The 15594-nt window shown below is 44.4% G+C and overlaps 1 protein-coding gene across 1 annotated transcript in view; it reads left to right on the top strand.

The window, feature by feature from the left end:
* Positions 1–15594, top strand: part of SRGAP3 (SLIT-ROBO Rho GTPase activating protein 3) — a 248754-nt gene that overhangs the window by 222273 nt on the left and 10887 nt on the right. Inside the window, exons 18-20 of the mRNA XM_090284101.1 lie at positions 2652–2731; positions 12114–12294; positions 14406–14555. Of these exons, the coding sequence (XP_090140227.1) occupies positions 2652–2731; positions 12114–12294; positions 14406–14555 (411 nt within the window). The remainder of the gene's footprint in view (positions 1–2651; positions 2732–12113; positions 12295–14405; positions 14556–15594) is intronic.

The raw sequence follows: 15594 nt of genomic DNA, 5'->3' as shown, positions 1-15594 counted from the left end.
AGCTCAAATTGACTTAAGCTAAATTGAAATTTATCGGTGTACTTAAAAATTCTGAGATCATGGCTTCAGGTATAGTTAGATCCAGGGGTTCAACTATTATCATCAGGACTCAGTCCTAAAATGCCCAGCCTGTGGCTCTGCTTTCTTCCACGTTGGCTTCATTCTCAGGCAGCCTAATTCTTGGAGGTTTCAAGAAGGCATCTGCTAATTCCAGATTTAAAACCCATTCTCTCAGCATCCCCAGTGGAGAAAAGAGCTTCTCTTTCCAAATGTTCCAACAGAAGCCCAAGAATGATGTCTCCCTGCTGAGGCTCGAGTCTGGTGAACTAATCACATTGGTTAGCAGGTGTAATACTGTCATTGGCCGGGTGAGTTGTAAGCTCATCTCGGCAGCAGGGAAGTAGATAATACCCTTTTCAAATACATGAACCGAGAGTGACACATCCTACCATTGTCCCCTTCCACCTGGAGTTCTCATTTCCAAAGTGAATTCGCTGTCTTTGAGAGCTTCACACCAGGTCAACAGTTGCTAGGTGGGCACCTACACTGGGTCTGCGGAGAAATGAGCCAGAATCTTATCAAAATCAAGACCACCCGCCTTCCCCAGGCTAAGACCTTAAATGTGGTAAAATAGGATTTTTTTTAATGTGGAAAAGACAGGAGATTCAGAACACCAACTGACAGAGACCAGTCAGTCAAAGGGTTCACACTCTCTCTTTATTCTCAATCCAGGACAATGCACAGCTATATACTTAGGCATTGCCCGCACTGCTTTGAGCCAGGTGCCTACAAGAGTCTGTCTTTTGATTGTCAGAGCATTCCTGGAGGCCTGAATTGCTTTAGTTTTGTGGGCATATTTGGGCAAGTGCTTCAAAGAAGAGACATGTTCCAGCCCCTGTTTCCCCTGCACAGAAAGACCAGACCCTGGTTTTATCTAATCACAGCTCTTTTAATCTCATTTGAGGCACTAGGAGCAAGTTTGTTCCTGTTTTGTAATAGAAACATTAAAAAGCCAGCAAGCAGACTTTCTGGACAAAGAGGAGTTTTTCGAGTTTTTCAAGTTTTTTCATCACTACCAGTTCTCTGTTCTTGCTAATACATATAAATTAGCATTCTGGGTAGGGTCCTACAGACTTTAGTGTATTTATCAAGGAACAATATACAATCACCACACTTTTCTTAATCGCATTTGCATCCCATAAGAAAGGAAAACTATTAGTTACATGGTAATTTTAAAGACATTTTCAAAGTCCAAAAGTGAGATTTGGCTGAGGGTCTCATCACAATGGACAACATTCATTGATTCAGTCAATGGTTAAGAGCATCTGTCCTGGCTCAGACTCCGGGCTGGCAGGGGAAGCGATGTACCCAGGACAGGATTAACCCCTGATGCAGGGAGCTCTTGTGAGGGAGGGAATAGGCAGTTCCAGAAATGGGGTCCCCTGAGCCAACGTAGGGAGGTCAGAAAAGGCTTCCTGAAGGTAGTAATGATTTGACTGAGACCTACAGGATGAACTGGAATCAGCCAGGTGGAGTGGGCATAGAATGTTCTAAACTTGGAGCATTCAACAAAATGAGAAGCAGTTCTGTGTCTGGAGTGTTTCACGTGATGAGGGAGTGGCAAGGGAGGATGCTCTGCAGGCCAGTAGGAGCCAAGTTACAAGAGATCTTAAACACACCATTGTGCAGAGTCTGGACCTTATCCAGGAGGCAAAAGAGAATTTTTCATAATAAAATCTGTATTCCTTTAAATGGTGTTACAAATGTCACGTCCTTTAAGAAGCCTTCTCTGACCACTCTGTGTAGGTCTCCTCTGCTGTTCTTGTCTCTGCTCACTTGTTCCCACATAAAACATTTCCACTTGCAGCAGTTTTATTTCCTGGCTGTGAAGGCAGGACTGTGTTCACCTGACCCATCAGTGCATCCCTCCTACCTAGCACACTGTCAGGCATATATTAGGACTCAGTCTATGGCTCAGTAAAAAACTGACTGACCGACTATGTGAATGAACCCTAGCCTCAAGAAGTTTATAATCTCGTGAGAGGGTAGCAGCTGGTGAAATTATCCCAGTACGTTTATGACTAAATTTGAGAGGCCTCGATTCATTCTACTAGCCTGTCCATCATGGTGGCCTGCCTGATGGCACCACCTGGACTGAGCTGGGTTTTTGCACACAGCACCCTAAGGTGGCTTTGAGGACCCCTGCTCCTCTGAGCTTCACTCCACCTCCCTGGGTGTGTCAGCTCCTGCGTAAGGCAGGAAGCCGGGCTAAATGAATGACTCACGGTTCTTCCAAAATTTCCTTCTTTTCTGCCCTGTGGTCTTTCTATGGATCAAAGCCAGGTTTTTAGCATTGCCCTCTGGATCTTACAGAAGACCTTGGTATTGCCAACCTTTACCAACAAGACAGCCCAACAAATTCCATCTGGGGGAGGTTATGCAGGGAAGCTTTCCGACCAGGGAGTTGGAAGTGGTTTTCTCTTAGGAAGGGAAGTCTGCAGGTGGTCACATGGAAAAAAAAGGATCAAGTCGGCCTGAGCTTGATCTGGGTCAAGGCCCAGAGGTGGACTGAGCTATTGCCCTAGGGGGAATAAGGGCAGTGTGAGGGTACAAAGCCCGACAACGAGTGCCCTTCCCGTATTTCCTTGCAGTGACAGCCCACACAGTGAGCCAGGGACCATTGACGAAGTTGACCACGACAATGGCACTGAACCTCACACCAGTGATGAAGGTGAGTGAGGGGTCACCTGGGGCCAAGGAACCCACTTGGGGCCTCTCATGCTGACTCCTGACTGCTCAGTGCTGGGCTGGAATGCATAACCCGCTCCAGCTTTGTAAGTCAGCACGTCATACTCAAGAATAGATGGGGACCCAGAAAGAGCTCAGAGGCATGTGCACTCCCATTTACCACATTCCTCATCCCTTTCTGTGTCCTTCCTGGCCCAAGTACTAATCCTAAGTGACAAGAATTTCCTAAGCAGGAAGCATACTTTTTCCCTCTGTCGCTCCCCCACCAGGGATCTGTCCTGTTCCCAGCCTGTGCTAGGACTTGGGGTATGTTGATGGACTAGACATGGGTAGTCGGGGACCTCCAGTCTTGTTACCTGACAGGTTGAGAGCAGCTCCCCATGATGCAGAGTGATAATGCCAGCCTATAGGTGTGTCCCCAGTGCAGTGGCTGCCAAAATACGAAACCTAACAGATGACCCAGAGAAGTGGAGGGAGAGAAGGAAAGGCCCGCCTGGGCTCTGAGGGGCTCACTGGGCCCTTCCACCCCTTCTAGTCAAGAGAAGAGGGCCAGGTTAACCTCGAAGGAGTCTGGACTGTGAAGATAAGCAATGTGGATAATATGGGCCCAGGCCCGTATATGCATTAGGCAGAGTAGGCGCAGTACCCAGGGCCTATGGTACTTTAAAATGCTTTAGTTTCTTTTAAAGTAAGAAGAAAAAACTGAATATGACCCAGCCTGGATTTTATTCATTTTTATATCAGTACAGTTGTAAAATATAATTTTTAACTTTTCTTTAATGGAGGAAAGGATGCATGCAAGCAACAGTGCACAGGTCCTGTGGAAGTCAGAGCACAGTCCCGTACGGACTAAACACAGCTCCCCTTTCTCCCTGTGATAGTTTTACTTTTTGAAAATCATTATTTAGCAGTTCTCTTAATGACCTTTGTGTTTCTCTTGCGGGGCAGTTGTACGCCCTGTTGGCCACCATATTTGTCAGGAGAGCTGGGTATGTGCTCAGGCGTGGTTCCTGGGAGCTGGTGAGAGAAGCAAGAGTGGTAGGTGGGTTTTCACATTCCAGTTGGACTATTTCAGTTGCTAACGAGAGAACCTCCAACTCAAACTGACTTAAGCTTAACAGAGATTCACATCATATACCTGAAATTTTCAGGGTAGGTATGGCTTCAGGCACAGCTAGATCCAGGAGCTAAGTTGATCTTGTTAGGGATTTGTCTCCGTCTTCCAATTCTGCTTCCCTCTGTGCTGGCTTCATTCTTAAGTAGGATCTCCCTGCGTGATGGTCTCTGGCAGTTTCAGACTTTCATCCTCCTTTTACACAAACTCCCAGTGGAAATGAGCTTCCTTTTCATCTTGGTTCCAAGCAGCTCCTGGGATGCAGTTTCACTGGACTGCCTTGAGTCATATACCCACGCAAGAACCAACCTCTGAGGCCTGAGAGGGAGCCATGGGGTCAGGCCTGGGTCACGGGTATAGAAAAACAAATGTAGGTATGATGTTGAGCTCTGCCATCATCCCCAGAGACTAACTAACATCCTGAAATGAGAAAAATGTTCTGCAGGACCTTTGTTTGGGGATGTGAAGGCTGCCCCTTTCCACTTGTTTGCAGTGATTTGTTTTTCTCTTTCTTGTCCTCTCTTTCTCTGCCATCTGCAGTTTCCATCCTCCCTCTACCACCTTTAACACCCCCACCCCTTCTTATTCTCACCATGTGTCACTTTATTTCTGTGTTTGTGTGTGTGTGTGTGTGTGTCTATGTGTCTGTGTCTCCCTTTTGCTCCAGATCTTGCTCTCAGTCCCTCTTCTTCCACTGGGGGAAACACCTCTTGTCCAGTAAGATAGACTAATTTTTTCAAAAATGAGACGTGTCAGACTGCAGCTGTGGAAGCAGCAGTGTCCATAGGAGAGTGGGTCAGGTGCCCTCTGAGGACCCTTGCAGACCACCTTCCAGGGGGCTGAGGGTGCTGTCAGTCACCCCCCACCTGTTGAGTTTCCCCAAGCTTCTCAGCCCCTAGGGTGGAAGGCTGCTGTGGGCTCCAGGACTGAGGGGACGAGGGCCAGAGAGAATGAGTCTATAGTTTTCTTTTTTTGTGTTGTCTTTGTCTGATTTTGGTATCCAGGTAATAATGACTTTATAAAATAATATGGGAAGTGTTTCCACCTCTTCTATTTCTTGGAAGAGTTTGTGAAAAATTGTTATTAATTCTTTTAAAAGTTTGGTAGAATTCAGCAGTGAAGCCATCTGGACCTAGGCATTTCTTTGAGGGAGAGTAGTTTTCTGATTACTGATTAAATCTCTGCACTTGTTATAGATCTATTCATATTTTTTAGCTTCTTCTTGAGTTAGTTTAGTAGTTTGTATCTTTGTAGAAATTTGCCCATTTCATCTAGCTTATTTAATTTACTAGCATACTTGTAAAAATATTCATAATATTACTTCATAATACTCTTTATTTTTGTAAATTCGGTAGTAGTGTCCCTTTTTCATTTCTGATTCTAATAACTTGAGTCTTCTCTTTTTTTCTTGGTTAGTGTTGCTAAAGGCTTGTCAATTTCATTGATTTTTTTTTTTTTTTCCAAAGAAGCAGCTTTGGATTTCATTTATATTTTTCTGTAATTTTTCTATTCTCTATTTCATTAACTTATACCTTAATCTTTATTATTTCTTTCCTTCCTTTCCTAAAGTGTGAGTTCAGCCAGGACCCTTTGGGAATAGTCCCCAAGCTCTCCTTCAGCTCAAGGGCTGGCCTCTCCATCTCTTCGCTCACTGGCATAACCCCCTCTCAGTCAGCAGGAGTTGATTGAATATCAAACATATAGTACGTATAGACGTATATTCATGTTTACATTGTATAGATGTAAAGGCCCTGGTCAGGAATCAACTTAGCATGTTTTAAAAACACCAGGAAGGCTTTATTAATGATGCCTGGGGCCTGAACTTAGATATTAGCTCAATCCTCTCTTACTTCTGTGACTTACCCCTTATATAACACATCATTTCTCTTCAGCCTCAGTTTCCTCATCTGTAAAATGAGGAGAGTACAACAGTAAAAACAATTAGGACACGGTAAAAACAATTTTTTCATGCAAGTAACAAATAGGTATTGAGTGCCCACTCATTCCGGGGACTGTTCCAGAAGTAGAAAAATAGCAGGAAATCAAATAAAATCACTGCCCTCATGGAGCTCACATTTTAGTAGGAAAGATTGACAATAAACAGGTATGGAAACTACATGTGCATGTGTGCATGTGTGCATGCACACACGTACGTTCAGGTTGTGATATGTGCTGTGAAGAAAAATAAAACAAGAGAAGGTTTTAGAGTGATTTGATAGTACTTCTGTAGTTGCAGGTAGTCTGGAAAGGCCTTGCTGAGGCAATGACATTTGAGTGCAGAACTGAATGAATTAGGAAATGATGCACAGTGGTCAAGAAATATTTGTTGAACATGAATACATTCAAAAATCTGGGAGAAAAGCATCCCAGAAAGAGTCAGTAACAAGTATAAAGGTCCTGTGACAGAATAAACTGTGGCCTGTTTTTGTTTTTTTAATTTATATTATAGTTTCATTTATTTATTTTAAAGTATATTTTATTGATTATGCTATTACATTTGTTGCAGTTTTCCCCCTTCACTCCCCTCCGCCCAGTACCCACCTTCCCTCCAACAATGCCCCCTTAGTTCATGTCCATGGGTCATGCATATATGTTCTTTGGCTTCTCCATTTCCTTTACTATTCTTAACATGCCCCCATCTATTTTGTACCTACCAGTTATGCTTCTTAATCCCTGCGCCTTTCCCCCCAATTCTCCTCATTCTCCCTCCCGGCTGATAAAACCTCCAAATGATCTCTGTATTCATGATTCTGCTCCTGTTCTAGTTGTTTGCTTAGTTTTTGTTTTATGAATTCAGTTGTTTATAGTTGTAAGTTTGTTGTCATTTTAATGTTCATAGTTTTGATCTTCTTCTTTTTCTTAAATAAATCCCTTTAACATTTCATATAATAATGACTTGGTAATGATGAACTTCTTTAGCTTTACCTTGTCTGGTAAGCACTTTATCTGTTCTTCCATTCTAAATGATAACTTTGCTGGATAGAGTAATCTTGATTGTAAGTCCTTGCTTTTCATCACTTTGAATACTTCTTGCCAGTTCCTTCTTGCCTGAAAAGTTTCCTCTGAGAAATCAGCTGACAGGCTTATGGGAACTCCTTTGTAGGTAACTCTCTGCTCTTCTCTTGCTGCTTTTTAAGATCCTCTCTTTATCTTTAACCTTTGGCATTTTAATTATAATGTAACTTGGTGTGGTCCTCTTTGGGTCCAACTTGTTTGGGATTCCCTGTGCTTCCTGGACTTGTATGTCTATTTCCTTCACCAAATTGGGGAAATTTTCTTTTATTATTTTTTCAAGTACGTTTTCAATTCCTTACACTTCCTTTTCACCTTCTGGCATCCCTATGATTTGGATTTAGCACTTTTGGAGATGTCCCAGAGTCTTCTTATTCTCTCCTTTTAATTTTTTTAATGTTTTTTATTATGTTCTGGTTAAATGTTTATTTCTTTCTTATGTTTCAACTAATTTATTTGAATCCTGACTGCCTTCCCTTCACTGTTGGTTCCCTGTGGATTTTCCTTTATTTCATTTAGTGTAGCCTTTATTTCTTCCTTTATGCTTTTGCCGTACCCAACACGTTCTCTGAGCATCCTGATCACTAGTGTTTTGAACTCTGCATCTGGTAGGTTGGCTATATCCATTTTGTTTAGTTCTTTTTCTAGGGTTTTATTCTGTTCTTTTATTTGGGCCATAATCCTGTGTTTCCTCAATTTGGCAGCCTCCCTGTGTTTGTTTCTGTGTATTAGATAGAGCTGCTAGTTTGACTCCCTGTCTTAGCATTATTTATTGTAGAAAAGGCACTTGTAAATTGTATGGGGTGAACCCTTAGGTCATCACCAGAGCGGGGCAACCCGCTTCACCGCTTGGTGGCTTCGTATGTGGGGGAGGGGTTGGAGAGGGGACAATGCCACTGCCTGGTTGCTGGAGGCTTACTCAGCGCTCACCCTGTTTCTAGTCACTTCACCCTCTTCCTGTATGTGACTGGCGCCCTTTTAGCTGTTGTCCTGGTGGTGGTTCCCAGAGTGGGTGGTTCAGTGTATGCTGTAGGATCCTTTAACTGGACTCTCCTGAGAGATTGGTAGTTTTTTCTGCCACTCCAACCCCCCACTGGTTTTTACAATCAGAAGTTATATGGCTTTATTTTCCCAGGGCTGGAATCCTGGGCTACACAGTCTGGCCTGGGGCTGGGATTGCTCGCTCCTAAGGTATCCCACCCAATTTTTATCTACCACATGAATGTGGAACCACCCATTCCACCAGCCACTGTCAGTATGGCCTGTTTTAAAAGCAACAAGAAATCTCTGCGAATGTGTATACTGTTGTGATTAGTGGTAATGTGTACTTGATATCTGCAGCTTACTTTAAAATTCATTTAAAAAAATTGGATGGATAGATAGAAGGATGGATAGATATATATGCCATAAAACGAGTATAGTAAAATGTTACTAGTAGAATTTAGGTAGTGGGTATATGCACGTTCAGCTTTACTTTGTTTGAAAAATATTGTAATATGATGTTGGAGGAGAAACATCAAGAAGACTAGGTAATCTGGAGCAGACTGAGTGAGGGGGAGATGAGGCTGCAGAGGCCTCTGCGGCCCAGAGTGTGGAGGGGCTCGGGAGCTGTGAGAAGACATTTGGGTTTTACTCCAAGCACAATGGGAAGCATTCCCAGGGATTTGAACAAGAGAGTTTCATGATCTATTTTATGATTTTAAAAGATTCCTGTGGCTACTCTGGGGAGAAACGGCTCCCCAAGTAAGAATGAAAGCAAGGAAGCCAGGTAGACAGACGGCAGTGGCAGTGGGGGAGGTGAGACTGATCATACTCAGGGGACAGCCCGAAGCAGTTGCTGATAGATTAGATGTGGGGCGCTGAAGAACAACGGCAAGGCTTTGGCTGTTCCCGTAAGCAAGGTGGTTCTATTTCCTAATGGGGGAGATGAGGGAATTAAGTAAGTCTGGGGAGGGGTGTGTGGGAGGATGGTACAGGGGAGAATACATATTCTATTTGAGGTATGATAAACCCAAATAAAAGATTTCTTAATAACTGGTAGCTATTCTTACTCTTCCTACCACATACACTTACATAATGACATCTGCAAACACAAGTGTTCACTCTCAGCTGTGGCTCAGGCTGCTCCTATTTTCTTCTTTCTCTTTCATTTTCCATTCCTCTTCCTCCTCTGCCTCCCCACCCCCACCCCCTAGCACCAGGGTACCCCCAGTGACTGGAGGCTCTGGAGATGGGAAAGACAGGAACTAGAAACCGGAGGCAGCCCCTCCATGCCCCTCCAAGCATAAGCAAACCTCTGTTCAGATCAGCCTCTTTATCAGTTGGATCAGCTCAAAGGAAGCCAAGAGAGCAGCAGCCTGCTGGGCTGAGCTCCTGGTCTTGCACACCCTCTGGTCTTTTTGTTCTCTGTAGCTGGGCTGGCAGACGGTGCTAGTACAAGGCCAGGCGGCAGAGTCAAAGGTGCAACAGAGAAGGACGGACATCTCCCTGCTTTACTGAGAAGGCAACTCTGAGTCAAATCTGAGTTATTTGACCCCTTTAACTGTGTTGTTATTTTGCACCCACTGTGTTAGGATAGCATTTAAGACATTTGTCAGAGAGCCAACTGGGAAAAGCTGACTTGACTGTCTGATGCCTGCTTCCTGCAGAAGGCTGTCCCAGGCACTGAGGACTGTATATATCCAAGGACGATTGCATCTCGTGGAGCCATGTCATCCGGAGCCAGCTGCTTACAGAAAGAGCCCTAGCACATGTGTATGGAAGGAATTAGTGCGGGAGGAGAACAAAGGGGGGTTTGCTTCCTTTGCTCTTCAATTTTCCATACTGCCCCAACCCTTAAAAGTCATCAGCTCTGGTAACAACTAACTCTCATATGAGTTAACTATATGCCTGCACTGATGTAAGCACTTCATGCATATTAGCTCATTTAATCTTCATAATAACCCTATAAGGTGTCGGTACTATTATTATTCATTCCTATTCTACAGATGAGGAAACAGAGGCTTAGAAAGGAGAACTAAGTTGCCTAAAGTCACACCACTAAAAAGCAGCAAAGCCAGGTGTTCTGGGCTTACCTCCACAATGGACAGATGCAGATAATTTACCAAGAATGGAGCAGATAGAGAGACCCATGGACGCTCAGCACAAGGAAGGTATCTGCAGGCTGGAGAGAGCAGAGGTCACTTCTGTTACTCTTTTATTCTATTATAATTTAATATACCTATGAAACCGGAAAAGCCGGTGTTCATGCTGCCTGTCATCTACCAGACCCAATAAGCAGAGACAGGGATTGAATCTTTATGGGCACTTTTTTCGGATGGTCAGAGATCTGAGAAGATGGCGGGTTTGTACCCTAACAGATCGTCTTAAATTCCATTAAAAACAGACCCTTTTTATAGAAGAAAAGTGTAGGAAAGGGGTTTGGGATTCAGGGAAAAGGTTAATCAGATAAAAGCTTCAGCATTCTTTCATCTGTGTCCTGGGTGGTCGTCTCACCCTGGAGTACAATGGCTCAGATACCATCGTGATTGCCTGCAGTCCTCCTGAGGCACACAGGTGGAACTGCCTATGGTCTCCTGAAGTCAAGGTGGGTCATACCTCCAGTTCCTGAAACAGTAGCTTTTTACATACATTGATTACTAAGCTTATTAGCTGTCACCTAAAAATAAAATTTTCCAACATTTGAATCAGCCATCACCTACATGTATTATTTGTATAATGTTAAAAATCTTTGTGCTTATTTTAAAAGGTAAATACATTAATACTTATACACAGTTTTCTAGCAAGTATGGGCACCTCTTAGGATATAACTATAACACAGGTTAAATCAATCATAGGCATAACTTTTTCTGCTCCCTATACAGTCTCTTCCCCAAACATCATTAGCTGTATGGTCAGTCTTAGGAAAACCACTTAAACTCTCTGCAGCTTAGATTTCTTGTCTGGACCTACCCCATAGGCTAAATCCATTAATAATTATAATCGTAATCAAGAGAGCCATTATCAACTGAGTCCCTAACAGTATGTCTGTACTATGCTGTCTTTCATGCATTATCTTTTAATCCTCCTAACAATCCTTACAGATAAGGCAGCTGAGGTGTACAGAGCTTATGTAACTTGCCTGATGTCCAGACAAGAGGTGACAGAGCTGGGAAGTAGCAGTGCCTCAAGGGAAAGAGCCACATCCTCATTGTTTAACCAAGTCGGGGCTTGTCACTGACCACAGAAGAGTAAATGTTTGATGGGTAAATATGTGTGTGCAAAGAGATATGCTGAGCTGCAGCCCCAGTAAGAATTCTTCCTCCCCCAACTAAATTAAGCCCATGAATGACTGCATTAGTCAGCTCTGGCTGCTGTAACAGAATACCCCAGACCCGGTGGCTTAAACAACAGTCATTTATTTCTTCACAGTTCTGGAGGCTGTAGAAGTTCAATATAGAGGCCACAGGGGTTGGTTTCTGGGAAGTCTCTCCTCCTGGCTTGTAGAGAGCTGCCTTCTCTCTGTGCCCTCACATGGCCTTTCCTCTGTGCACATGTGGAGAGAGAGAGAGATCTCTGGTGCTTTGTCCTCTTCTTAGAGGGACAACAGTTCTTTTGGATGAAAGCCCTTCCCTTTTGATCTCATTTAACCTCAATTACTTCCCAATGGCCCCATCTCCAAATACCATCACTTTGGGGGTTAGAGCTTCAACATATGGTTTTGGGAGACACAGTTCAGTCCATAATGGTGAGCTGTGAGGAACCCTTAAAAATTTCTGGGAACTCTTAAAAATGTGTACAACATTTTGCATAAATGGGAGTCGACATACATTACCTGTTTAACTTCCCAAAAGGTAAGAACTATTTACAAGTATTGTAAGTGGACAGAGGGGGAAATGGTTCATGGAAAAATGGATACAGAATTTGTATGAAGGGGTAGAAGGAAAAGAAATTTCTTACAATATTGCTTTAATGCGTGTTTTTAAAATGAAGAACAAAAATGACAGTGAAAAATAAGGATATGGTATGTCAGCCCCCCCACCCCCCACTTTTCATTTTCAGAAGTTAGATGGCCCGCCTGGGGTCACAGCGTGGGAGAGCAGATCTGAGCCTAGGACACTGGTGTCCTGACCCCAGCCCACATTGTTTCACCAGGCGAGCTGTCTGTGCTCCCCATAGCAGCCAAGGACACCTGAGCAAGGCTTCTGGGCTGCCCGTGTGCTGACCTTGTGCATGCACTTCCTTTTTGTTTTCCTTCCAGAAGTGGAACAGATTGAGGCCATCGCCAAGTTTGATTATGTGGGGCGGTCCCCACGTGAGCTGTCCTTCAAGAAGGGGGCCTCCCTGCTATTATACCACCGCGCCTCAGAGGACTGGTGGGAAGGTCGTCACAACGGTGTGGATGGACTCATCCCACATCAGTACATAGTCGTACAGGACATGTGAGTAGGCAATGGACCCTACTTTGAATACCATAATCGAGTAGTGGTGTCTAGAATGGGCACAGGAAGGGGCATGCTGGGTTGTATGCCAGGGATGTGCTCTCTCTGATGTAACACCCTTGATCTTCTGTAAGAATAGATCCCCTTAAATGGTGATCCCTTTAATAAATAAGCAGATTGCTCATGCTTCAGAAATAGTGTTTGATGCCCTTGGCCCCCATCCTGACAGCCCCCTGAGCATTCATCACTCACCACAGTTCTCAGCGTCCAGTGGATCTTGCCATATACCTTCACCTTCTTGGCCTACCATATAGTCAGTGGGCAGCCTACCACCCCCTTAACTGCCCGCCATTCTCCACCCCTGAGGTGGCACTCTCGGGGGATGGGCGGGAACAATCATCCCCTCATTTCAAGTTAATAGAGTCCTGTTTTTTATTGGGGTATAATTGACATATAACATTAATTTCAGGTATATAACATAAGGATTTGATAATTTTATATGTTGCAAAATGAGCACCACAATGAGTCCAGTTAACATCCATCACCACACATAGTTACAATTTTTCATATGTGATGAAAACTTTTAAGATCTACTCTCTTAACAACTTTAAAATATACAGTACAGTATTATTATACCTATAGTCACCATGCTGTACATGACATCCCCAGGACTTATTTTACAACTGAAGATTTATTTATTTTATAACTGGAGGTTTGTACCTTTTAACCCCCTTCACCTGTTTCTCCCCACCACCCCCCACCTCCCATCTCTAGCAACCACCTATCTGTTCTCTGTATCTATAGGTACTACATTCCCTCACTTATCGCAGGTATGACATTCTAGATGCCCCCGCGAAGTAGGAACCTTACATTTATTCTACACTCTTAAACCTATGTAACTTTAACAACATATGTATACAGTACCGCAAAGTCCCATGATATAGCAAAAACTCCGCAATAAATAATTAAATATAATATTTTTTAAAATCCCACAATACAGTGAGGCTGCGATAAGTGAACCGCAACATAGAGAGGGACTACTGTATTTTCTTTTAAACAATATCAGGCATTTTAAAAAGCCCTGTATTCCAAATACTAACCCTACGAGAAAGCCCGTAAAGCTTACACCTTCCATTCTCTGAAAGCCGTTGAGCTCTAATTAGGCTCAGGTGAAACTGATTGATCAAGGAAGCAGCCACCAACGGAAGGGGGCCAAAGGCATATGTTTTTTTGTTTGTTTTTTTAAATATTTTATTTATTTATTTTTAGAGAGAGGCGAAAGGGGAGGGAGAAAGAGAGGGCAAGAAACATCAATGTGTGGTTGCCTCTTGGGTGCCCCCAACTGGAGGCCAGGCCCACAACCCAGGCATGTGATCTGACTGGGAATCGAACTGATGACCCTTCAGTTTGCAGGCTGGCACTCAGTCCACTGAGCCACACCACACAGGGCCAAAGGCATAAGTTTTGATGGCAAAGGGGATGGTCAGAGGAAATTCCAGGAATAGGCAAACCCCACGAGGAATGCCCCACTGTGGACGGCTCTTGGTTCTCTGATGTTCCCCAGCCTCTGTGGACAGGGACAAGGCATTGGAAGGGAGAGGGAAGTGGGAGGAGGCTGGCAGGGAACTCCAACTAACTGAAGTCACCTTGCAGTGGCCCCAAGCCTTGGGTAAAGAGGGGTGGGATGGCAGCACCTTCTTCCTCCCTTGCTTAACCCTAAACCACTTCTCATGGAGCCACGTGAAGACTCGTCACTCAGTGCCCAGCTTGCAGGGTCCTCCTCCCATTTCTCTAACACACCCTCCAGCATTTAGCTTGTCCTCCCCCTTAGCAGCCTGGGAGAGAAGGAGAACTGTGAGGAGGGGAGAGGAGAAGGTAGGCACGGGGTGATGGGACAGAGGAGGAAGTTCTGCTGGAGAAACTGACCCAGGAGCATGGCAGGGGGCATGCGTGGTGGTGAGATGGGGAGTGGGAAGTGGCTCGATACGAGCTGTGGGCACCAATTAACCATAAGGTGTGTGTTGATCCAGCCCCTCCGACAGGTCTTGCAGTGGCCTGCACAACCTGGGTCCTTTGGAGCACTCCCAATTCACTTCTGTCCTTCTCCCCAGGGATGATGCCTTCTCTGACAGCCTGAGCCAAAAGGCGGACAGTGAAGCCAGCAGTGGGCCGCTGCTGGATGACAAGGCTTCCTCCAAAAACGACCTCCAGTCCCCCACGGAGCACATCTCGGATTACGGCTTTGGGGGGGTGATGGGCCGGTAGGAAGCACGGATTCATTTCTTTCTGCTAGTGCCTGGCTCATTGGTATCTGATTAGGGAGAAACAAGGGGGCAGAGGGAGAGAAGTAGGCTATTGTGGCTCGTTTCCCACAGGTGATGTTGGGCACACCTGGGTAGGTGGGCTGGACCTTGTCTAAGAATGCCAGGTGTAAAATAACCCAGCTAAGCAGGAAGAGGGTGGAGAAGGAGGAGGAAAGACATATATTGTCAAATAGGTGCTTTTTTATTTCAAATAATAATAAGTGGGGGAGAGAGAGAGATACAAATTGGCAAGTATTTTCCCAACATATCTCTAATTCTTGTACCTCCTCTACTTTCTGTTGAAGACCCAAGTAGTTATATTTAAAAAGTTAAAGCTCATATACTCCCTGAAGTGTGCTACACAAACGGAAAACTCACACCCCTTCAAGTGTGGGCAACATTGACACTCGACTCCACCCACTTATCTGGTGGGACCACATTTGCCAATTTCTTCACTCCCCCTATGTGGGCCAGGCTGTGTCACATGGCCTTTCTGCCAAGACAAGGGCTGTGCTCCTTAATCTGCACACAGTTGTAGTCTGAAGTATGTGGTTGTTTATAATTAAATAAGGAAAAGAGAAGAAAAGACAAGAAAAATCCGATAGTTTCTCAACTGCTTTCTTAATCAGATTCTCTCTCTTTTCTTGGTGGAGAGGTCATAGCATCAACCCACACATATGGGTACTTGCAAATAGAGCCAAAATATCAGTCACAGTGGGAACATGCATTTATTAATTTATTTCAGAAGTCAGCATATTCTATTCAGTTAAGCAAATAGTTCAGGTCACTGTGACAGATGACAGAGCTGGGAGGGAAAGTGGAAAGCTGGGGTAGGTAGATGACAAAGGCGTGGTCCCTTGACTCCTAGGGAGGAGGTATCTTCTCTTGCCTTGATTTCCCTCTCCCTCTCTCCTCCCTCACCTACTTTCTTCTTGTTTTCTCTCTCTCAAAACCTCTTTCTATCAAACCTCTGCTTTGGTCCTGTTGGGGTACCCAC

This window comes from Furipterus horrens, unplaced genomic scaffold (genome assembly GCF_987537825.1).
Source record: "Furipterus horrens unplaced genomic scaffold, mFurHor1.1.pri manual_scaffold_7, whole genome shotgun sequence".
In the NCBI taxonomy this organism is placed as follows: domain Eukaryota; kingdom Metazoa; phylum Chordata; class Mammalia; order Chiroptera; family Furipteridae; genus Furipterus; species Furipterus horrens.
Note: the sequence above shows the minus strand (reverse complement) of the source record. Positions and strands in the feature narration are given on the sequence as shown.